Source organism: Bradysia coprophila, chromosome II (genome assembly GCF_014529535.1).
Source record: "Bradysia coprophila strain Holo2 chromosome II, BU_Bcop_v1, whole genome shotgun sequence".
Lineage (NCBI taxonomy): Eukaryota > Metazoa > Arthropoda > Insecta > Diptera > Sciaridae > Bradysia > Bradysia coprophila.
Window position 1 is genome coordinate 4,496,573 of NC_050735.1, and position 26,059 is coordinate 4,522,631.

Here is a 26,059-nt window from a genome sequence, read left to right on the forward strand (position 1 = left end):
AATTTTCCTCTAAAGATATGAAGCAGGGGGACATAAAAACAGTGTCACAGGTGGGTGTTACGAATGGGATACATGCCATTACATCGATGATAATTTATATATTATAAAATAGTCCGTTAGAATGTTGTGCGTTTGGACGAAGATCATGGTTTCTAGTATTTTAATTTCTTGGTTTGTTTGCAATAGCTTCGCGTTCAAATAAGCAATAATTTTAATTTCCGTTTTAAAGAAGCGACAACATTTCTAGATTATTTATTGAGACGTTGAACAGTATCAATAGTTTCTGATGGAAACGTTTACGCGTTACATTGATTATTTTTTGTAGATATTTTTTCCAATCCAATTTTTTTTTCTGTAAATTATTTATTCATGATGGTTTAACCGACCGTCAACCTGTTCATAAACGTGTACTTGTTCGAAACGATGTACATATTTTTCAAATAGTCAACCAAAAAAAACATTAATTATTTATGACACTCATATTCTCGTGCCATAGTGCAAATGTACTACAAAAAAAATCGATTTTTCCTGTTACATATTTTCCATTCCATCTATACGAACGGATATAGTTAATATAAGTAGAACAAGAGACACCAATTTCTTTCTTTATCTATATGACTACTGACTACATATGTTTTCCGCACCGAACATACTAGCTTCTGGACTAGCTTTTACGTTCATAATTCCCGTATAATGATGTTAAGTAATCTTTATGAGCACATTTTTATAAATAAACATTGTGTCATGTTTGGCCGAGTATTGCCTTATATTTACCCTTCCAGCTGTAAGTAAATTTGTTCGTACCTTCTAAAACGGGCTATAACACAGCAATAAACATCAAAATACTCTCTCTCTCTCTGATGTGCATAATATGTGGCGTAGATTAGAAATTGAAAGACACTTTGTGACTGATGTGACTCTTTGACCATGTGATTACACATGGTCGATAACGATACACCACATATGTTGGGAAAATGAACGATTAATTTGAACGCTATTCACTCGATGTGTATAATTTACATTGTATATACCACATCAACCCAGGGCAGGACTGGATACTGAAAGGCGCTCTTGTAGCAAAAAGCGCTTGTAGCAAGAAGCGCTTGTAGCAAGAAGCGCTTGTAGCAAGAAGCGCTTGTAGCAAGAAGCGCTTGAAGTGAAGAAAAGGCGCTGAAAAGCATATCTGAAAGGCGCTAATATAGCAACTTGAATGAACTCAGAAAAGCCGACTTGTGATTTTCCAATATATGGTCAGTCCGGACCTGCATCAAACTTCGGAAAGCATGTGATGTGTATATTCATTTTTGACTTATTATTGTCACGCAAGAAATTCAATAACCCCACCGAATTACGTTCCAGGTTTTCCAATCACATTTGTCTCGTTAATTACTTAATTCAATGGCTTTAATTATACTGTCGCAATGCTAAACGTTTTAAGTTTCTATGGTAAACATTATTGATCCGGTTCAGCTATAATTAAAATTGTTGTGTATTCTGTAATGCGCTATTTCAGATCAGCAATTAATTTGAGTATATTTCGGCTATGCCATTACCATTGAATGATTAATTTTTCATGTAAATGTTTGGAATAATGTCGACTGTCGGCATTTGAAAATATTTTTAGCGATGAGATTGACCAGCAGTCTACCACGTCAGTTTCAGATCGACTTGTTTAAGTAGAGGCGTACCTGAATCTGAAGGTAATTTTTCAGGCTTCAGGTCAGTCTCAGATTTACGAAACAGAAACCGGAACCTGGAAGAAGTTCAGGCTTCCAACATCAGGTTTTCGGTTAATAACAATAGAACTTATTCAAGCTTTCAGGTAAGTCATCTGTTATCAACAACAGAGACAAAAATAGGAATGAGATCCTGGATATTGTTCTTTCTTACATATCAAAGCGTATGCTTAAACTAATGAAGTAATAGATTTTGCATCAAACACTATCAGATAAACAAAAGAAGTAACAGTGATAATATCAAGGCGATTCTATTGACAGTTGCCAAATAGAGTACAATTTTGAATGGACAATTTTTTCAAACAACTTCTATGTTTCACTGTCCAGATTTTGTACCCTCTCTACAGTACCAGTCATGCTTGAAGTGCGTTGGTGATACACTTGCTGTTTGTAAATGGTTTACAATAATCTTTTTATCACGGGTGTGACACTATTCACGCTATTCACATATATTTTTCCGGTGTGTCTAGAGGATGCTTTTTATCTATTTCAGGCTCCCAGTCTTATCAACAAATCAATTAACTGATGTTTGCATATTTTTGATTCGAGAAATATTGTTTTTGTGTCGCATAGCACGGCTTCTAGCATTAAAACTCGCTCATAAATCATCCACACTTGCATGAGTGTTGTTGTGTTTTAACGACATCGGAGAATCTGGCTACTGTGGAATCGCACTCTTGAACTACGTAAAAGATGAACTCACACGAGCAAGTTTAATGCTACAAATGCTTTTTAGCCCTGTTATCGACTTAATGATTCCTTTTACAAAATGTTGGTAAAAATCGTGTGCGAGTTCACATTTTAAGTAGTTAAAAGATATGTTGTTTTAGCACCGGGTGCCAGATTACCCCACGCCCAGTTCAATAGAACTTCGGGGTTAAATGTCTACCATTTTACTCCTTTTAATCAATCATCAATCAATCCAACATTTATGGTTTTTATCCTACAAAAATCTCAGCAGAAATCCATCATTTTATCTCAGAAGTTGGATAATAAAATCGAAAAGCTTTTCTGATTCCTTTTAGCTTTAATTTTCAAAATATTAACTGCAAAAATGTATCATAATGACAAGTTTGAAAAGAAAACTCAGTTAAAGTCTCGAATGAAAACCTGTTGTGAGAACATTAACTTGGACAGTTGTATTGATTCGCGTTGTGGGAAATTCATTGTAATCGATATATTATCTGTTCTATATAAGCTTTTTCATTTTATTTTTTTCCCTATTGTCTTCTATTATACATATATTGTAACACATTACCGGTTAATATATGTATATATAGTCTCTATCACTATTATTATATATTAGAGGACTCGATCCGAGTCTCATGTTTGACACAGAGTGACATGCTGTTTATTTTAGAAAATCGAGTATTATATTGGGATTTTTTTAAAAATTGTTTTTTCTTTACTTTCTTCTAGGAATGTTTTTCGGTTCATATAGAAAATAGACACGTGACAACACGATATTAAACACAAATCAAATAAAGAAATTAGAAAATACTGTTTTTTTTCATCAAATTTCTTATGGCAAAAAGTGAAATTATATTTTCATTTTTGTGTTATAGACCCTAAATCATTTTTATGATGTATTTTTAGAGCGATTCAACTAATAATATATTTTTTTGTGTTATTTTCATATTCTTTTCTTCCTCCCCATTTTTCTTTATTTTATTTCTCTCTCATTCCAAAAAGTAATAAATTACCAACTGCGACCGATAAACAACAACTAGATTAATATTCGACATTCATATATACTTTATATAGATTCGTATTATCACTAAAACATTAAAGGCCGTTTTTACAAATTTGGGCAAACATATTCGTTCGAAAAGAAAGTCGACAAACTTTGTTTAAAAAATATATTTACAGGCGGACAAAACTAAGAAGTCACAATTTACAATCCAATTCTCTTTATTCGTTCCACTAATACGTCTGCGTACGTGGATATCGTTTGTTAAATGAATAAGATCAATTGGATTGTAATCGTTGAAAATGTTACTTGTTTATTTTTTCGCACTGTAATTCTTTAAAAAAATTTATTTGTTTTTCCAACGTGGCATATATAACATTCTGTGCCATCTACATCATAATGAAACTATTCTTGGCTATTTTTTTTTGTTTTTTTGTTTTTTCTTATTTTCTTTTCCACATTTTATTTACTAAAAATTCATTCTGATGCGAAAAACCCGATAAATACAAACCTATTTTAAATGTTGATAGTCAAATTGCTTTTGGTTTCAAAATGATCACATACTTTTTCTATCTTAATAAATAAATCTGTAAATCTGTTAACGAAATAAAATTTGCAAAAATAATAATCGCAGGGATAGCATTTCAGTTTAGGCGATGAAATTGTTGTACAAACTTTATTTTAATTTTTGTAAATTGTTTTTGACTAAAACTGGGGTATACGCATACACAGCTCAAGGTAAATAAATATTTCTCTAATAAATGCACGTCAACCAAATTATGTCAAGGTTCTGAAAGCAGCTGGTATCCAAATTTGAATGGAGTCACCAACATAATGTGGAAAATTGTCACATTTTCGATGCCTGCATCATAAAATGCTATATGAAACACTTTCCACCTACAAACTCATGTGAAAATACAAATCTAGTGTCGAATAGATCACTAACTTCGTAGAGGTGCCACTAGAAATTTTGAGCCTTCGTGAGCAACTCAGAATAAACACTGAAGGTAATGCAAATCTTTAGCGTACCATAATAAATATGGAACCCAAGTTTTAGGTTTAGGTTTAAGTGAGGAAAAAGTGACAAATTTGGAAAAATGTCCTTGGGAAATGATCTACTATATTTTCCCATTTTTCGCTAATTTTAACAAAAAAATTGGAAATTATGAAAATTTGCAAAAATCTGGGAAAACTCACGAAAATGTTTTCCCAAGAATAGTCTCTGGTTGAATATGATAGCATGACTGTTGGAACAGTATTTCAACATTGATATTGCAAAAATTATATTGGAATCGACATCGCTGCAATAATGGCGTGAGTTTACGCTGCTCTTAAATTTACCCAAAACTTGGGTGCCGTCTGCTTTTACCTTTTTTACCTTTACCACTCGCGTAAGTGTGTCTGATATTCCCGTAATAACACGTATACTCTGTGTGTTTTGAATGAGTGGATCAGCTGAAGAAAACGCATAGACACAATTCTGGTTCACTTTAACTTTATCTCAGTGACTGTGATAAATTAATTCATTGTGTTTGTTGCATTCAATACAAGAAAATAAAATCATCTGTCACTAAAATGTGTCCCGAAAAGGTTAAGTTGCCGTTTGTCATATCAACTGCAGTTGGCATAAGATAAATTCTGTGAATATTGCATTATATAATGCATTGTGAGTGGGTAAGTTGACCCATATAAACGTTTCTTTAGAAATTTTCTGGTTTTCCAGTGAAGAGGAAAATCGATGACATTTCCGATAATTTCATCATTTTAATGTCTGCCTGCAGGCTGAGCTGAAATAAAACTGGCATCAACGTTCCCGGGGGGCGAATAACGTTATACAACCTTTCGTTCAAACGATGATATTTTTCATCAATAAATTTTCTATAGCCAAGCCATAACATATGTTTCATTCAATTGAAAAAGATAAATTTTCCTTTAAAGCTGAAATTAAATTTCTAGCTTCGCCAATTTCAACAAGCTTTTATCTAATCTAAAACTTTAACTATTTCCATCACGACAGATATATTTAAAAAAAACCAAATCGGTAAATTTTTGTCGCAATGCAAATTAGAGCTTCCTCTGCTCGTACAACTGTGATTTCTCTCTTTTGTGTCACTCGTAAAAATAACAAATCGCATTTTGTATTACTATACACTCTTACAACTAATATTACAGATCGCTACTGGTTGATGGATTTCCGAGATTGCTCTCTACCGTATCGTCTTTGTGTCAAAGAGGAGGTTTATACACTTCAATTGCTGGTGTTAGCATATCTACTCGTGTCGATATCGATGAGTCGCTGAAATAAAGAACAAAATTTACGATTATTTGATGTGGGAGGAAATGGTTAGTGAAATGGAATGGTAATTGATTCAACAACTTCAGAAGCTTTGATATGCATTTATGATGGTGAGTCTGCTACTCTTCTGTGGTGCCTCAACAAACGCTCATAATGGCCATATAAACCTGATTGGATAACCTTCTAGTGCGAGGGCTGTCTTGGATTGTTCATTGAAATACGAAGAAGATGCTTTAATTTCGATTGTAACTAATTCATTGGCATTAGAAATACAAAAAAATAAAGATTACCAGGAATGTCCCAGTCTTTGTCTTTGGTACCTGGCTGTACGTTACATTTTTAACGTTGCGGTTCTTGCAACGGATCATCAAAGTACCAAATGAAATGAGTCAGTGTAATGTGTTGTAGTGTGCTCTTGGACATTTAATTTGAAATGAAAAATTGGTGCACGGGTGGGAGACGAACCCACAATCTTCACCTTACCGTGGTGATGCTCTTACCACTTAAGCTACCTGGCACACTTTTCATTTCAATCTTTGTAGTTTCATATTGTGGTCATCAATGGTGTAGTGATGTATTTCAACGGTCATTTGATACTCCAATAGTCGAACTTTTTATGCCTATTACAGTTAGTGTCATCGAATGTATGTCTAAGTTTTCCTCAGCCTTTTCACTGATGCAGACCCACACTTATATAGGTCTTTGAGTCTTTGTATGGGTTTATACGTGTAACTAGCGCGCACATGGTAGTGCTAAAATCGTTTCGTCAAGATCGTAAAGCTTGTAAAACAGCTGGAGTAACTCTATACAAAAATTTTGTTGACATTGAGAACTCTTGGAATGGAGTGGAATTTGTTCAATGCTTGGCCGCATTTTAGTACGTTTTAGTACTGCAGCGGTCTGTGTATACACAAAATTTCATATGAGAATAACTCGGTACGTAAAAGCATGACTTCTGCTGGTCTTTAACTTACCTAGTTTCTTGAAATTACTCGAAATAGAAATAAGGTAATTCGAGAAAATGATTGCTGAAAAATTGTCAAAGTTTCGCAATTTTTCAATTTTTCTTTAAATTTCTCAAAATTGAGAAAATCAGGAAATTTGCTAAATTTTCTCGAAGTTTTCCAATTTTCCTAACAATTTCTCGAAAACGATAAGATCAGAAAATTTGAAAAAAATATTTTTGGAAAATTTTTGAATTTCCAGTTTTTTCTGAATCTTCTTGAAGTTTCGCAATAGTTCTTGAAATTACTCGAAATCGAAATTTAGTAATTCCAAAAAATCATTTCTGGAAAATTCTTGAATTTTCCTGAATTTCTTGTTGCTTGATTTTCTTGAAGTTTGTTGAATTTTTCAAGTTTTTTTTTAAATTATCTAAAAGTACGTCCTCCTGGTGCACACCGATTCCAAGAAAAATTCGTAAATTGAATTTAATAATTCAATTAAGTCATTAGAAACTACGGAATTATTAATCCCATCCAAATTACTTAGACCAGCATCATGACTGCTTCAGAAATGTATAACAATTGGCTTCCGTTCAAACAGTTTCGATTCAATGCATTTCGGTCAAGGCCATCGCAGACCATGTTGCAGTGAAGTTTAATGAAATCTATTCAATCTATTCAAACTGCAATATGTTCCACTTAGTGCCATATTCGACAAGTATAAATATGAATATAACTCGACTGAGCGATGCGGGATATATGCACTTTTTCGTCATCAACCGAAATAATTTCGGTGAAATGTAATTTGATAAAATGAAATTGTTATAATAAAAATTATTGCATCGCGTTTGACATTCAAACAGAACATAATTTTATGTATAAACACCCAGCTGATAACTTCGAACTTCCCCAATACCATCAAACCTAATTCAAAGTTACAAAATGTGACACTGACACGAAACCTATTTGGTTCGTTGAAAGCGAATTCGTCTATTAAAATATATAGAATTTATATGTAAGTGAATGTTATATAGGATCAGTGTTCATGAAAACATTACCGACAAACATATATAAATACGAAACACGCTAACACAACACACTCCATTACTTATCCATCTTTTTTTTAGTATATAATTTGGATCAAGTTGTTTAACCTAACCGAAGACTTAGACCTAAAGTCAGGAAAATTGTTGGAAAATTGTTTCGTTTCGAATATAAAATGCATTATTTAGTTGGTAGTGCCTGTATAATATACACATCAAGTACATATTGACTCAGAGTATTTATACAAAGCTGCACACATTTCGATATAGGCACCATGGAAAATGGAGCATATACCTTTGTGACACATATTTATAACTTTTCATATTTAATATTATTCAAATTTGACTTGCAGTTATAGAAGGTGAACGTAAGCTGCACAAAATTTATGCAAATTCATTGATTATTAGTTGGAACAGCATATAAACAACAACTTTGACGAAGGAAATCTGTTATGCTATGCAAACAAATTAACTTTTACTAAGTAAAACTGGAAGCAGAGTTGATGGTTATATAGGTAATATAGTTACAGCGGGTGAAAGGCCCTGGTTTTTTAGACAATCACACAACTAGGTCATCAATTAAAAGACTGAAGCATTTTCCATTAAAATTAGAATTTCATTTTGAAAGCAAAGCTTAATGTAAGCGATGACGGTAGCTAGCGCTATGCAAGAAGTAAGGACTATTTACGTAGGAACGTTTATGAATTTCTAGTGCAGAATAGCAACAGTTATCCATCAGTAGTATGATTGCGAATCAGCACTAACAACAGAATTTTGAACACCAAGTAAAGGCAGCGCCACCTGTACACAATTTCTATATTTTTCACTTTGAAAACGTGAAAATTCTCACTATCGTATCTAAGATAAGAAGCTTATGAAATTAGAGAAATCGAAGAAACGAAGATGAACAGCAGTAACAGCTTAGATACGAAAGTGGGACTTTTTAAGTGTACAAAGCAGTATTTCATTAGATGTCAGTGATTTGTTTTCCAAATTTCAAATGTTGCGTAACAACTTCACATTGATTCATTCCCATGAAATGTCACAGCAGTGAAGTTAGTTCATGAAAAAATAATTCAGTGACAGCAATCTTTTTATGAAGAAAAATACTAAATTGTAATAGATTTTACCCTTAGTTTCTAAACTCCATTCTCCTATTCTCGAAGCTCTAATTAATGGTTTAAGATTGAATGGGTCTATAAAATGAAGATTATAAATTGTTTGTTTGTAAACGTTCCTACAAGAATTGTCACCAGTCAAAGTCAGACAAAGTGCAGAATATCCAAACATACTCAATGTCCTACCCAAGTCATAGAATCGCATTTTCAATAACATTAAGGAATCATTGCAAAACAATTTGAGCCCTGTGTTAATCTATCGAGAAGTATAATTGCCCTAGTTTTGATGATTACCATTACCCCTTTCTGCCATTTTTGTTTTGTCTTTCCTAAATCGTCACAGTAACGCCTAACTTTAATTTTGATTTTAACTATGCCAATACTTCGTATCTAATGTTCGTCGCTGAATCTGATCATGTTTCTTTTCTAATTATCGTACTGTGTATCGTCGTTAATGTCTTGCCCATATCAAATGTAAATATTATTATTATCCTAAGTGTATTCGTAAGGACATTTGTATAAGGATTCATTTCCTTCTTGTTCTATTTATGTAATAAAAAGTTGAAAGTTGAAAGTTGAAAGTTGAAAACAATCAATAAAATATTTGTTTACCGTCCCCTGTTTTAACGACATTTTAATCTCCGTAAAGTCAATTTACTTACACCAACCAACGTACAAAAAATCACACCCAATTCTGATCCAAGCTTTATTAAAACAACTCGACAAACGAACACAAATTGGGTCGATTAGTAATGTAAACATTTGACGCCAACGGGTATCGAATGAAAGTTTATTGGCTTGCGTTATGAATAAATCGAATTTGGGTTTAATTGATTGAAGCTGTTCCATTCGAATGTCCTGCAGTCTCATTTTGGATTTTCTTTTGACAATAATTTTTGTTGTGATGCAATAATGTGCATCATCAGTGATGCAATTATTATGCTTTACGTTGTACTAATGAGAAAAATTCAGAATTTGAGACAAATGCTTTAGGTGGACACATACCTCCACATCAAAAATTTAAATCTTCGTTTAAAGTGGAAGATATTACACAAACTCTGAATCATTAATGCTTAATTTTCCATTTAAATGAAAATGCATAATTAATGACTAATGGTGTGGTTAAAGTTTGTCCTTCTTCCGAAAGTCCAATTAAAATTCAAAAATGGATCAATAATTCATGTGTGGGTATAATATTGAGTAAATATATAGGGCGGACGACAGCGGTTTCGTGGAAAACTATTTTAAACAGGTGGTTGGTGGGCTGGATCGAATTGAAAGCTTTTTATGAAACACCGGATAAAAATTTACAAAAATGAAGAACATGTTGGCAAATCATTGTAAAAAATTAAAACTTTCTGACCTCGGGCGGTTGGAATCTAATAAAGGTTTGGCAAGGGTGATTTAATGAAAATTAATTGGACGTATGTTAAATTCATGACTAAAGTACGTGACTACCATATCTCTGGAACTATCATTTTCGCAAGGTATGGATTTTACTCAAGTTATGAGCGTGGGGTGTCCTCAAAGTTCACCGAAATTTTTCGAATATATATTCCGAAGTTGTATTGCCATTAGGAATTCCACAAGTAGTTTTTACTGGTTAAAAATGGAATCAATCAATCCAGTAAGTCAGAATAAACATGAACGGGCAACATGCTCTAATAAAAGTGTTTCATTCTCAATAGAAAGAAAGAATTTAGTTTTCTGGTACTGATGAAGTGCGGGAGAATATCATGAAGTGCATCCCGTGGCTACAGTTCTGTTGTTAGTTTAGCTGAGCCTACCGACTTTTAAAATTTCGAACAGTATGAGGCTCAAAAAATCACAAATAATTGTTTATTTGAGTATAATTCCAGTGATATGGTAGTTACACCTTTTAACGATGTCGCCCTCGATGTATGGTTTCCTCAAACTACTAATTGTCTATCTTCACCTGCGGTCATGTGTCGAGAAGAGGCTCTCAAGTGACTTCTTGATTTTTGTGATGACTTGGTAGTATAATGGGTCGTACGTGACCCCAACTCTCTGACCTGTATCCTTCGATTAGAAATGATCGGCCCAAACTGACAAAACCTACACCAAAAAAATCTTCACCTTCGATAAAAGGGAAGTGAAGGAATTCAACCACCATTACCGATTTCGTGTAACAAGTTTTAATAATTTTCGTCTGGAAGAGTTGTAGAAGGGGCCATAAATTTTACTGATAAACATTCTGTTGCTTGTCTTGAGCAGGTGAAAGTCTGATATAGATATGGATAAGTATAGATAAAATGTGAAATATATTTTCACAAAACTAATGTCACAACATATATGAGTAAATTATGCACAACCATAACATGCACAGAACTACTTGTCGTGTGTGTTCACACCGAATGTTATAAGGTTCGTCTTAACCTTTCGCTGAGATTGCGTGCAACAATCCAAAGTTTACTGCTGAAAAGAAGTTTTTTTTTTGTAGTAAAAGTTATAGAATTAAGCAAAGAGCATTGTTGTATACAAAGTTTTCATTCTAATGGGCCCACATGTTCATTTAATAATTTAGAAGAAAAACATTAATTTTTAAACTGAACACGAACTCTCTGGCCTCCATGTCATTTCAGTTAATTTTTGTGTGTTTACTGGACTCGTAAATGTTTTTGTTTTGTATGAGTATCGTTTATGACACCAACCAACGCACTTCAAGCATGAGTGGTACTCTAAATAGAGTTTTTTTTGGACTGCTTTTCCTTTTAGTTTAATTACAAAATCTTTTACTTCATTCTTTTCAACATACATTCGGCCAGCACAGCATAAAAATAGAAAATATTCGAGGGCCGATGAAATCGCAGGACTGTGTTACATTTTGTATATAGTTCACCTTTATGCTGCTAGTACATCAGTGCCGAGGCCAGTACCGAAGTTTACATATATATTGAAGGTAGTGCAAATCTTCAGCGGATTACAAAAAATATGAAATCCAAGCTACGTATGAATTTAATGGTGAATATGATAGCATGGATGTTGTACTTTACATCACTGTTTGTTGCTGTGAAAAATTGCTTTCGCTAGCGTGCAAAAATTTTAGTGAAATCGTAAGTGCTACAATGAAGTACCCTGGCGCTGCCGTCGAATTTACCCTAAACTTACATAAAACATACAAAGCAATCTTTATCACTGACACCCCCAAATACAGTCCTATGATTTGGATAATTAAAAAAGCTATATAAGGCAGAGATGAAACACTATCAATCAAAATACTGTCAAGGTATACCAACAATGAAAACGGAATGTTGAATGGTGTACAAAGAATTATTTTACCTTAAATTTTCAATGCGTGGTCTTCGCCGATGCGGTCGCCTTCGACGTTCCTTTTTGCAGCGACAATCGCAGTGCATAACGCATAGGGCAATACTCGATATCACGGTTACAACAAATGGCACCACAAAGAAGTGAATAATTATCGACACTTGATCGTTACGATCGTATGAAGTCATGACTACCGTCTTATTCAAACGCGAATAATGGCACGGAAACACTGTACCTTCAATGCCGTACATATCCGAAAAATTTTTACACGTTACACTGGGCGGATAACCGCATCCTTTAATATTAACCAATAATATTGCTTCTTCGGAATGTTCGGTCAAATTGGCCAACATCGTAGTCGATATGTTGGGCGAATAAGTTAAATTCGATTCGATAAATGTGACATAGATGTGGGTGCACTTATACAGATCACTTGTACAGCCCTCTCTGCACGACGACCATGAACAATTCATAATACCGATGACATCTTCGCGTCTCTGTGTCGTGCACCAAGTGGGCTCGTCGGTGAAGTCTGACACCAATGTTGATATAGCCGGATCAACATACAGTGGCACGAGAAACAATAACGATGCACCAGCTGTGACGCTAAAAAAAGCTAACGTTGATGTGGTGTAGAAACTGACTCGTTCGCGGAATGTTCTCTTTTTGACAATAACTTTCTTTTTCGAGCTTAATTCTTTTATTTTAAGTCGGCGCTGTTCGTTCTGCTGCTGTTCTAGAAGTTGTTCCGAACTGCCACTAATCATTGTCAAAACAAAGATTTTTCGCCTGTTTTCGCATATATGGTGGTGATATCCAATACATTTCCATTAAATCCAAAATCGATGGTAGTTTTTCTTCGTTTTAAAGTTCCATGCGATGGTGTTCGTAACGTAGGTGTGTAGTGAAAATGGAAAAAAACAGAAAGCTTCATTCATCAAGTGAACCGTGTTATATGGAAATTTTTTATCGCAATAAAATGCTCCCTCATGTCCAATTTACTTGCAGGCTGATGATATTTGTGTGGATGTCGGTCACACACATGTGTATAAAACGGGCGAGAGGAATAAATTTGGTTTTTGATTATTTCTATTCGCTTCGTATGAAAGTTGAATGGCTGAGAAGGTGTTTGTCAATGAACTTTTTTTTGAATATTGATTAGTTCTAGTCGTAGTTATAGGCTAATGTGTTCATAGGTTAACCGAAAATTCATCGACAAAAACATATTTGAATGGTCGTTGTTTCCATGATTTTTTATGATGCTTCACTTTGTGGAAGCACTCACATTTTGTAATTCATTAGGCGGTCAGTAGAAATGTTGAAAAATCATTAAAGAAACCACACCACCTTCACAATTTTTTTTTATATAACACGTAAAATGTTACCGATGTATACAATAATTATTGTTGCTTTTACGGCCAAGGGAACACACTTTTCCAATTTATTTATTTCACCAATCGAATCAACAAAATCCTTGTACTGTCCATCTCCGACGACATGTCAAGGCATTTTATTTTTTACAAAAATGATACATTGCAAATCGCACCCATTTCGAACAAGACATTTAGGGTTATTTGTTCGTTTCGTTTTTTTTTTATTTACCAGTTGTGCTTGACTTCTGTTCGACCATGCTCAAAACAATTCTATTGATTCGATTGCAATTAATTTCACCACTAGAAGCCGTCGTCTTTTTCTTTAATGAACACAAATTTGTACGATCAATTTATCGCTGATCTGATCTGATCTGTTAACGAGACATCTGGCCGATGATTACGATCAAAAGTATTAAAACGTTAAAAATGATAAGAATATCTTTCTTTTTTTTTTCTTTTTAAGATTATATTCAAACAGGGGGGTCGATCAGGTTAACACTCGACGATGAACATTATATAAATTTGTGTGTGGGAGAAAAATGTTTTTTATCGAACGTTACAACGATGACTGAATCGTTGTCTTTTTATTGTGATGGCATTTTGGAATATGCCAGCCGCTCCCAGAATAATTACGAGCAGCGCAGACGCGTCGATCCGAAATTGGTGAAATTCTCCCATTTTATTAGAAAACGCGACAGGGGTAGTAGTTTCCTGTAGATTTATTTTATTGAATGGAAATAGACTTGCGCATATTAGTTTCACTTCTCTCTCGCTTTTTTTGTATTAAACATATCGATGATTCATGAGCAAAACGTTATATAAAGATCAACAACATCCATGTGTGTGCTGTGTATGCATTCGGTTTCAAATTCTAAGTCGTCTTTTTGATTGGAGAAAAATATTTTAATTTTTTAGAAAATTAATTGCAATTACTAGAATGCACTCTCTCTCACTCTCCCTCTCACGACCTGCATTCATGTAAAGTTCACTTTGGTGTACTATCTTGTCGATTTCGCTCATTAACCTATTGACCTAATTGGAAATTTATATTGAAGTAAAAATCATTACGTTGCGTCTTGAAGGACTTCGAAATGCACGACATGCGATTCGGTTGAGTACTGAAACGATTGATGATTGTCGATTGTCTATTGGCGGTTGGAATAGTAATTATCAATAGTCTATTGTTCGGGCATCTAGATGTTAGGTTGAATTACATTATCAAATTAATTACAACTCGGAGTGTCCGAATCGATCAATTGTCAAATTTGATGTCGTTGAATTGAGGTTGGCATTTAATCTTTCAAATCGACATAATGTATGGACACATTTTCCGTTGATCAATCAGAATGGTTTGTTGTCTTGCACAAATTCGTAATTTACTTAGCAAAATCGGCTGAAAGTGATTTTATGTTTGTGATGCAATGAAATTAATAGCTTTGGTAGTTTCTCTGGCATTACATATTTTCAACTGTTGTTAAAACTCAATAAATTAGTACACTACCGTAGGTAGCTGGTGTAGCGATTTCAAATCAATTGAATTACACTCTGTCCGTTTAAATTGTACATTATTTGAGGTCTGCTAAATTTACGTCGCCCGAAACTCTGTCCTAAAAGCTATCCAATTTTTCATATTTGTAAATATTTAAAGTAAAATATTCCGAAAAATGTCGTTAGCTTTAAGTTGAGAGAACTTTCAGTCGGAGTAAGTGGACCTCCTGTGAACTCTTTGACCAAGATATTCATTTTCTTTCAGAAGAAATATAAATCACTTCGAAAAGATTTTGCACTTCCAAGATGTGTCCTGTAAATTTGACTGCATTTTTCTTCTTTTCAGCTAAATTTTATTAAGGATCCCAAAAATCAGCCAACAAATTGGAAAACTTAGGAAAACACGAGATAATTTGAGAAAATATTTTTCTAAAAATAGTCTCACTGGTCTTCAGGCTTTGGAACAGGTCCAATTCAGATCGATTGGTAAAACTCAGAGTGAATTTTAGTCATTGCTAGCTTTCTTCTCGTAAGGTTGATGCTGAATTTAACCTGCTTGGAGACTTTTTGAATTACGTTCCTACTTTTACTTTAGGGCAATTTTCAAATACTGGATTTTAGTTTACTTTTGATGATATCATTCCATCAGAATCCTTTTTGAAAAATGTACAACCACAATAACGACCACGAATGTGGCAGCTTTCAACAGAAAATACATTTGGTTGTAGCAGTTTGACCGGCTCTGAGAAACGTGAGCAGTTTATGACAATTTCGTACCGGTGTCTCATAATCGAATTTTTCATTCAAAATTATGGATTACGAGAGATGAACTCAGTTTGACCTGAAATAGAACTTATGTTCCGGTTACCCTTAAAGGATCTGATGTTGCTTCATGTAATATACAACTAGAGGCAGTGAAAGTTCATCATGAATCTGCTTCAGCATTTTTTCAGCTGATCGACACAAACAATCGAAACTGTTTATACATCTTCATACAGTTTTACTACTACCACGAACCACTACCAAGCCAAAGGATAACGTATGTTTTTCGAGTGTTGGGTTCCTTAAGCTTGACACACACGAGACATTGAAAATACGTTTTGGTCCAATTTCAATGCTGCCTCAGCTTAAGTGCCTCCTATTTTACATGACCTGAAAATTCCCGATTCAATGATCAATTACTAATTTAATTAATTGTCAAAATGACACTTAGTGAACAGGTCTGACCTGACCTGAAATCTGACAGGTTGACCTGAAAATTTGTATGAAACATTTAGGTCCAGTCAGGTTTCAGAAATTCATGTTCAGGTTTATTCAAACATAAAAACCTGACCTGACCTGAAGTTTCAGGTGAGTCAGTTTTTTCACCGCCGTCTAACTCTGTCGACCGATTTCTTAACTATCGGAGAGAAGGTTTTTTTTGGATTCCTGATTAAATGAGAAATTAGTTCGGAAATTTTTTAAATAATGTTTCAAGTACAGTCAAAGGCAGTCAATTTTCACCATAAATTTGCTTCAGCTGTTTTTCAGCTGATCCACACATACAATAAAAACTGGTTTTCCTTGTTCATACGGTTGAAGCTGCTACACGCACGCGCATGATAGTGGTAAAACCGTATAAAGACGTATAAACGGTTGTGATTGTTTGTATGGATCAGCTGAAAAACAGCTGAAGCTAATTTATGCTGAAAATTGACTGCCTTTGACTGTATGGAACTCTGAATAACATGTGCAATTGAGTGAGAACTTAAAGCTGACATTCCATTTTTTTTTGAGTTTTAGGATAATTCTTGAAATTGTAGGAGTTTTAAGAGGAGCATCACTGCAATTTCAATTTCGTTAAGCAGTAGTGTGAGTAATTACGTTCGATAAGTTGAAAAAAATAGTTGAAGTTGTGGCTCGCCTTTTAGAAAGATTTTTGTGACAAAACAACCGTTTTGTAAGGGATCCCAAAAACTGATTTTTCCATACAAATTGACTTGATTGATGTAGAAATAAAAACTTCGCCTAGTTTATCGTTTCCTTTTATTTTCTATTATTAAACGGAAAGTTGATGTTGTTAAAAGAATTTATCGTTTCCTTAATCATTTTAATTTTTTTTTTAATCTGTGAAACAATAAATGAATTTTGTATTGTACGTCTTACTAAATTTACTGAAAGGATTTTTCTTTTATCTATAATTCATCAAGAGTTTTTCTTTGATTGGTTTTTTTTTAAATTAATTTTTTTATAATAATTCGGTGTGTAATTGTGTTGCTTGTTGTGTTTGTTCCGTTTTCTGCTGTAACTTCAGAACAATTGGTTGTTGTTTTTAGATTATTTTGAAAAGGTGCGCGATATTTGATTCAGGTTCAAAGAGACAGATTCTGTTATTTAAATTATATCTTTTTTGTAATTATTTTACTTGCTTGTGTTCCATTTAATTAATTATTTTTCTCATTTTTTTTTGTCTGTTTCATGTTTTACTTGGTTCCGCTTTGTTTTGTTGTGGTTGTTTCTTTTTAAATCATCTGTTGAGAGCATAATTTATATAAAACACGACATTTTCATATAAATAACGAAAAGAAAAAAAATTCTTTAGTTGTCTTTGTCCCACCAGTCTGGTCCTGATTGATTTTGATTATTATATGACGGCTGATAGCTTCCACCGTAATTGCCTCCGCCACCGCCACCTCCGCCATTTCCATAGAATGCATTGCCTTTGGGGAAAGATAAGGAAAAGACAATTATATTTAACCAATCGTTTCTGTCACATGCATAACATCATATTCGGCGATCACTGAGATCACAAAACATTACGCCAAAAATTACGATTTTCCCACTCACTTCGGTGTACGCAAAAATGTATGGAGAAAATGTGCGAACGTTTTTGCTTCAGGGTAATTCCACGTAATTTATGAATTGGAATGGAAACGGCAATTTTGAGGGTATTTCACGCGTCCTACAACTTTCCCATCTTCTAAAATGTAGTTTATGTACTTCCTAGACATCTACGCGGTACCCAGTCCACATCCCTATGATATTACCCTTTATCTACTAGCTCTCAGACACCAATAAACAATCCAAACACAAGCTACGTCATCTAAGTGCGCACATTTAACAAGTATCAATTCAATATAGCTAATGCGCTGTATTAACCGATCTCTAGATTGTTTATTATACTGTGTGTCGGTGCACCAGCTGGTTTGCTATGTGTGACGCAGCGGGTGAATTTTGCGAAATTCGAGAACATTACTTTTGAGATTACTGAAAATTCGCAAGCACCACAATCCGATATGTGTCAAGCGTACAACCCGAGTCAAACAAAAAAAACTACTACGAAATAAGGTACTCTGAATTGTCTGATACTTGCGTCCTGTACCTGATTCACACCAATCGCTCTAACCCACGAGCCGGTCACAGCAAGCCATAACTCAGAAAGTCTTCTCTCTCTTTTTTTTGTGATATAAAGACACAGAACATGACTGACTTACGGCTTGTTGTATCCGACGAACAAAAAAAAAAGTTGAATCAATCAATCGACTCACCTCTATTTCCACCGTAACCGCCAGAATTGGAACTCGACGATCCATTTCGGCCGATCGGCCCAGTCGAAGATCCATTTCGATTACCCATTGATCGACCATTGCCCGACGACGATGTTGTACGATAATCGCGTGACACACCGAACGAACTGCCGCCACTGAAACGACTGCCTCGGCTGCCGCCACGTCGTCCACCGCCGTGCGATCGATCCGATGACATGAAATCTTCGAGGAAGCTAGGCACTTCTTGTTTCGTTTCGCTTAGCAACTCCACCAGATCGGCACAAATTGTACGATTTTTTTCGTTAAAGAAACTGGTCGCAACGCCCAAATTTCCCATTCGACCCGTACGGCCGATACGATGAACGTACTCCTCAATGTCAGAAGGCAGATCAAAATTGATGACATGCTTCACATGTGGAATGTCCAAACCACGGGCAGCAACAGCGGTGGCTACTAAAATTGGACAGACGCCATTTCGGAAAAACTTCAATGCCTCTTCCCGTTCACGTTGAGTTCGATCGCCATGGATACTGGTCACTGGATGCTGGTACCGGTGCAGATATTCTTCTAGAGAATCGGCACCTTTCTTCGTTTCGACGAAAATCAGTGTCAAACTGTTGTCGTCAGTTGCCGGCGAGTCCTCCTTGAAACGACTCAACAGATCCAGCAGGTATGATCGCTTGTCTTGCTCACTGACCCACAAAATATTTTGAGTAATATTTTCCGACGTTGAGCCAACACGACCAACAGCCAAGAAAATGTAGTGACTGAGAAAATCAGCAGCCAGCTCCTGAATAGCTTTTGGAAATGTGGCCGAAAACATGAGTGTTTGACGTTCGCCCGTTGGTGGCATGTTACTTTGTTCGACAATGCGGCGAATCTGTGGTTCGAAACCCATGTCCAGCATACGATCGGCCTCATCCAATACAAGGAAACGGATATTGTCCAATCCCACTTTGCCACGTGTTATCATATCCTCTAAACGGCCAGGCGTTGCCACAATCAAATGGCAGCCACGATCCAAATCTCTCATTTGTTCGTTTGTATTGTTACCGCCATACAAAACAGCTGGACGCATACGCGCACGGTAAGAAAATTTTTTCGCTTCTTCATAGATTTGTGTTGCTAATTCACTGTGGTAATGGAAAACGGAATTGGGGGTGTGAAACGGAAGTTTTAACTGGGCAATGGAAAGCGTTAATATTTACCGTGTTGGTGCCAGTACCAATCCAAGGGGATACTGTTTGCGACGATTGCTAAATGGTCGATTTCCTGGCGGTGGCATACTAGCTCCACGTTCGTACATCTGATTTAGGATAGGCACTAAAAATGCAGCTGTCTTTCCAGAACCAGTTTGAGCACAAGCCATCAAATCTCTGCCATTTATAATGATTGGTATTGCGTACTTTTGAACTGGCGTCGGCTTATCGTAGCGTGCCATAGTTATGTTGCTACGAATAATTTCTGTCAGCTTAACGTCGGCGAAGGATGTGATATGTGACGGAACTTTTTCACCCGTCGCTTCCACGGGTATGTCTTCGTATTTGTTAAAGTTAATGCCAGTATTGGCAACGCCAAACAACTCCAACTCAGCACGTTCATCACGTTGCGAAATCGGCATTGTGTAGTCGTTATCTGAAATCATTACAATTCACACACGGTCAGTGTCGTATTGTGTCGTCATTTAGCGTGTTATTTTACCTCTTGAGTTTCCGCCTCTGTCCTCCTTCCATTTGCCACCATAATTATTGGAATACTCACGCTTGTCCGGTTCCTGCCATCTATCATTCGTGCGAAGTGGGGGATCTGACTTATCTCCATTGAACGATCCTCCGCGATTCGATCCACCACGACCCCAATCTTCATTGCCTCTTCTCTCGAAATTTTCTCCACCTATCGGGAATCATTGAATAAATTCCCAAATGTCTTACATTCCATTGTTTCCATTTGTACACTTACCGTTTTGCTGATCGTCGTTACGACGACGATTTGGATAATCGTTACGACCACCGCCGTTTCCACCACCGAATCGTCGACTGCTTAGCATTAAAAATAAATTTAGTAAAGAGAATCTGACACGACGAAACAATTCGTTTTGGTTACTCACCCGCCGCGATTATCGTTTCTATAGTCTCGTTCACCACCTCTGTAATCCTTACTTTCCCCGTACGCCGGTCGGGAAGATTTCTCAGAATCAAAATTGTTATTGCCACCGCGTAGATGGGGGGGCACGTAACGGGCCGGAGCACTTGAAGAATCTGAAGTGCTAAGGGAATTACCCTTGCCTTCATTCAAGTCCAGACCAGCAATCTGTTGATGAAATTAAATTTAATTAGAACAAACTGACAATGAAGAAATGTGACAGTATATCTGGGTCACTGCTTCAACATATAAGCAAAGAATTCTTGGAATATAAAACTGAAACAAAATATTGTTTTGCTTAACAGACATTTTATGTTCAACATTGTTGACTTTATAGTTTCAAACGTATGCAAGTGAAGGGAAGTGGAATTCATAGGAAGAATAGAACACTTGAAGTATTGGCACAAGTACAAATCACTTCACTGTCTTAAGTCATCCTTTCTGTAGAGTGTTAAATGAGAGCGATTTTGGTATAACTGGTCGGGGGTTCATACGTCAAAGTGAGAGAAACCGTAAAGAAATTTATATTGGTAGTAAACAGAGCTTTACGCCCAATTTCATTTTTCATTCGTGAATTTTTAGCAGCTGACCTCTAGACCAGTTAAACTTAACTGGTTTTCGCTCTCCTTAAACACTCTATACAGTTTTAACACATTCACATACATACACACTCACACATACACATTCAAACTTGAAATTACGAACTATTCTCATTCATAAATATTTGACATTGTCCTCAAGGCCATTTAAATTTAATTGATCTTCGCTCTTCCTTAACACTGTACAGATTGTTCACGAAGTGCGACTTCTGACAATTTCTGTGGGTCACACGTCAAAATGAGAGGAGTTATATACAGTGTTAAAAAAAAGTCGAAAATTTGACACATCACCCATCGAGATCAGTTGAATTAACTGGTTTTTCCACTGTTTTTACGCTCTGTATACGAATTTAAAACCTACTCTCAATGTTATTTGTTCATGATTTTTTGACCTCTGACTAGTTAAATTTAACTGGTTTTCGCCATCCGTGAACACTCTGTAGAATGTTAAGGAGACAATATTGAAGCCAGTTGATTATAGTTTGCCTTGAGATATTTGGTATTTCATATCCCCCAAAGCAACTTAAACGAACTGGTCCGAATTATATTTCCTTCTCTGTAATTATGTACAGTATACAGTATTAAAAGAGCGTAAAAACAGGGAAAAAAACCAGTTAATTTAACTGAGCTCGATGGGTGATATGTCAAAATTTGTATATAAAAAAGGGAAAAAACCGGTTAATTCAACTGATCTCGATGATCGGTGATATGTCAAAATTTCTTATTAAAAGAGCGTAAAACAGAGAAAAATGACCAGTTTCTTAACTGGTTTGAATGGGTGATACGACAAAATTTATGTGTAAAAGTCTGGTTAACTAAGAACAAACCAGTTAATTTAACTGAGCTCGATGGGCGAACAGTCCTTTTGACATTCTCTTTGAACACTATATCGTGAAGACTTCACTGTGAAGTTGTCTATTTATAGTTTATGCTAACAGATGCAAAGTAATCTATTCGAATGATCCATTCTAGCGAGAATGCAGGTAGTTTTAAAAAGTCTCTAGCATTTTTGTCAGTACATTGCAAGGAGTATTGGTAAATGCTAGCGCCTAATATGTACATCACAAAATTTAATATTTAATCGAAACTTGAATCAGAATCCTTAGCAAAATTTCTGGGACTAATTAGTGTTTTAAGATGAACACCGGAAAAATTTGCCTTTTCACAACACACTTCGTTGCTTTCCATCATTTAAATTACAAGAAAAAAAGTTCTTTCCATGTGACATTAAGTAACAGTAAGTTAAGAAATAATGTTTCGAGTTTCCAATGACTAATCCTTTTTCCAGCGTCTGGACGTAGACCATAGATGACTTCCATGAAAAACTTTTCGGTTAGACGTTATAAACTAACGATGAGAACAAAATCTGAATCTTTGTTCAGCCTTCGACTCTATACTCGAACAAGGATATTCAATCGATTTTTCAATAGAATGAAACAGGAAAAACAGTCTTAAAATGACATTGAAAAAATCACTTTAGCGTGCACAGCTCTGTTGATGGAATAATATAAATTCAATGACAGTAAATGACAGCTTTTGAAAGTGATATTTAGCAGTTTGGTATTTTCGGAGAAAAGGTTAAGTCTTCGATCTTACGTCATCCGCTCAAAAATTATTCAAATTCTTTCAAAATTTATCTCGCTATAGAATGTTCTAAATTTTGGAGTTTTTAACTAGCCGGACGACACACTATCTTTGGTGCAGATTATTTAAAATTCTGACAGAGTTTCAAAACGTCTACCAATCGATGGACTATGTTGATCAGAAGTAGATGTCAGTTTAATAAACTGCTTAATGGAATGACCACTGGCTTGACCTATTTCCATCTTTTTTGTAACCTAATCGTTTAATCATCAGCTTATAAATAGAAGCATCAATGGCAGTCTACCATACATTAGAAATTGGTTAAGACTACACGTTTTTGGTGCATGCACAATAGCGTCAAGCGATAGAACATCTTAACGGAGAAAATATGGAGCAGTGCGTGTTGACATAAGGGATTATAATACAACATTAGCAACGTGTCTGTGTAACTGTCAACTTAATGCCTAATCAGTCAGTTTATAGGAGAAATATAATTGCAAAAAATTAACCCTGAGGGCTGAAGACTGACTGCAAACACAAATTGAAAAAGGGATATCCAAAATGAATAAATTCGATACGAATAATGTCCAATTATAATTCATAATTGACAAAAAAAAAACTTTCAACTAAATCATCTAGGCAAGTCAAACAAAGCATAATCAATAATCAATCACAAAAGTCGGATCGATTTTGATTTAAGCGCCAAGTTTAAACACTAAGAACTTACACGTATTAGAAAGATTACTAAAAATCCAACTACAATCTCACTGTACACTTAAAATAGTACAATAATTGCGAGATAGTGTCCTTGGTATATTACCACACATATGCACCGATTGGTTTCGCACATCTCAACCACATTAATTTTCATTTTAAATACACCAATTACACCGAACAGTGTAATAATTTTCAAAATTGCTGTAAAGCAAGCAAATCAGATTATGAAATAAAGAAATGTAAACGATGAAAAAGAAAAAGGGGTCATTGAATCACTTATTCAGGGGGGGAAACATTGAATACACAAGCAAAACCATTTAAAATTGAACAAGTGTCCATCCCCGGCTGATGTGGAGGTGACCGAGAGGGGACCGTGAAACATCGAAATAGATAACCTTCAACAAATCTTATTAATTGAAATACGAGATTTTTGATCATCGAATTACAGAATATATGTGTCATTGTATTAGAACGCACTAGGATTTCGCATAAAGACGAAATTATGCAGGTTACGCCAATTCCTATTATTCACAATGAATGTCTCGGTGCGAGTCACGTATAGACAAATTTTTTTGATTAAAAAAAAATTCAGAAAAAATCAAGATTGCCCTGATTTTATTGTTCATTCAGAAGAGAAAAGAAAAAATTGGCAGCCATTATGGAAAAGCCAATTTCTAGTAGAACATTGATGGTTTCATGTCACTGTAAGCAGTCACACATTTCAGATAAAAATGACTGGTTTCCGTTTCAATCGAATGGCAGTCGACAACTCAGCAACATTTTAATTTGAAACACCATTCAACACATTTGAATTTGGATTGATTTAACTAAAAAACTACACAATTACCTGCTGCTCTAGACCTGCACCATTTTGGTTGGTAGCATTACTCATATTACTTCGACAGGCAGTTCTTTGTTTTTTTTTCGGTTGAACTTTTCACTTTAAAAGTTCGATATTTTTATTCAACCTGATCACTAAACGAAATGTTCACGAATATTAACAAAATTTGTTGAAGTTTTTGCACAATTTGTACAATTTGCAATTGAACAACTTTTTTTTTCTCTCCGTAATTTAATAAATTTATTGGATCCAATTGTTCTCCCTTTCCTCAAATGACATTTGACTGTAAATTTTTTGACGGTAATGAAGTAGTATGTTTCGAAACGGTTCAACCGGTTCCACTGAATGAACGAATCAGACTGTACAAAACTATATATTTGCCACGCTTCATTGTCTAGCATCTAGTACAAATACAACAAATTTTATTGATGGAATGGAATCTGTTGTACAAAGAGAAACCTTTACTATTTGCGTAATTAACATTGTAAAGGAGATCCGAATAAACAGACAGGACGTTACTTGTATAGATAATTTGTGGATTCCCTGTTTGGAAACATAAGAAATTCAATTGGAGCTCGAAACATTCGTGATCCGCTGAGGGTTTCTATGATCATATAGAGTGTTATGATTAAAGAGAAGAAGATATTTTGACAAGTACCCCAAGGCAAGTTAAAATAAACTGGTCTTCTGTCCTCTCGCTCTCAACGTACCACGTTGAAAGAGAAGCAAATACTTTGACAAGTACCCCAAGGCAAGTTATAATAACTAGTCTTCGGTTTTCTCGCTCTGATCATAACAGTCTATATGTCCTTTGATTTTGAATTTTTATATTATCTTGACATAAATTGCAATGAAAGTCTAGAACAGGTATGGTCGATCGGCGAATTCATCTTAAACGCACTCACATTTTATGTCAAAATAATATGAAAATGAGTGCGTTTAAGTACGAAAATCAAATTTTTATGTCCTCCGGGCGGACAATAGACCATACCTGTTTTACACTTTCATTGATAAATTGTTCGTGCGTTGAAGACAAATCGTCCGATCTAACCATACCTGGTTGTATACTTTCATTGCGAATCATACTCTCTAAATGTTCAGTTTTTGATGACAATTTAAAATTACAAAATGACCGAGTCATATGATTTTCTATCACAACATAAACGTTTAGTGGACAGAATGCAATCTGTTTTTGTAGAACAACATATGGTTAAACTTCTAAAATTGACATTGGTCGCGCTAAGGCCGCAACGGCTAGAAATACACTCTCAATTTTGAATGGCTTAAATCGACAATTATGCTGTGTCGACATCATTAATTGAAAATTGAGGGTGTGTTTCAAGCTTAAGGTGAATATGAACTTAACGATGATAAGATAGGTCTGTACCAAGGCCATTCGAATTGTCAAATTACTGTCAAAGTTCATCCATAGAGACATAGCCTCATCAAGATTTGTATGAAAACCGATCTCTGTGGATGTAATCGTGTTCCTTCGGCCAGTCAATATTCGTGTTTACAGTTTACAGTGGAACAACCTATATGTCTCGCCAAGCTCATGACAACTTGACGTAAACAAACAAAATGATTGTCATTGTATTGATGTATTCAATGAAAGAAATTAATTGTCAAAACACATTCGATGAAAAATTTCAACCGAAACTCTCATGAAGTAC

The 26,059-nt window shown here is 35.2% G+C and overlaps 2 protein-coding genes across 4 annotated transcripts; both read right to left on the reverse strand.

Annotated features, from left to right (window-relative positions):
• Positions 1–339: 339 nt before the first annotated feature.
• Positions 340–14,106, reverse strand: LOC119067761 (protein tipE). 2 transcript variants are annotated; one of them, XM_037170909.1, is made up of 3 exons: positions 13,718–14,106; positions 12,128–13,546; positions 340–5,722 (listed from the first exon to the last, which is right to left on the reverse strand). In XM_037170909.1, exons 2-3 carry the CDS (start codon positions 12,880–12,882, stop codon positions 5,653–5,655), a joined length of 825 nt encoding a protein of 274 aa, XP_037026804.1. In that variant the 5' UTR covers positions 12,883–13,546; positions 13,718–14,106; the 3' UTR covers positions 340–5,652. The 2 variants fall into 2 exon arrangements, with proteins under 2 accessions (XP_037026804.1, XP_037026792.1); XM_037170897.1 differs by having other exon boundaries at positions 12,128–14,106.
• Positions 14,107–16,984: 2,878 nt separating this feature from the next.
• Positions 16,985–24,686, reverse strand: LOC119067722 (ATP-dependent RNA helicase bel). Of its 2 annotated transcripts, none has more exons than XM_037170840.1 (7): positions 24,393–24,671; positions 20,611–20,813; positions 20,463–20,542; positions 20,205–20,396; positions 19,712–20,138; positions 18,504–19,636; positions 16,985–17,675 (listed from the first exon to the last, which is right to left on the reverse strand). In XM_037170840.1, exons 1-7 carry the CDS (start codon positions 24,435–24,437, stop codon positions 17,554–17,556), a joined length of 2,202 nt encoding a protein of 733 aa, XP_037026735.1. In that variant the 5' UTR covers positions 24,438–24,671; the 3' UTR covers positions 16,985–17,553. The 2 variants fall into 2 exon arrangements, with proteins under 2 accessions (XP_037026735.1, XP_037026741.1); XM_037170846.1 differs by having other exon boundaries at positions 17,341–17,675; positions 20,463–20,539; positions 24,393–24,686.
• Between the last annotated feature and the right edge of the window lie 1,373 nt (positions 24,687–26,059).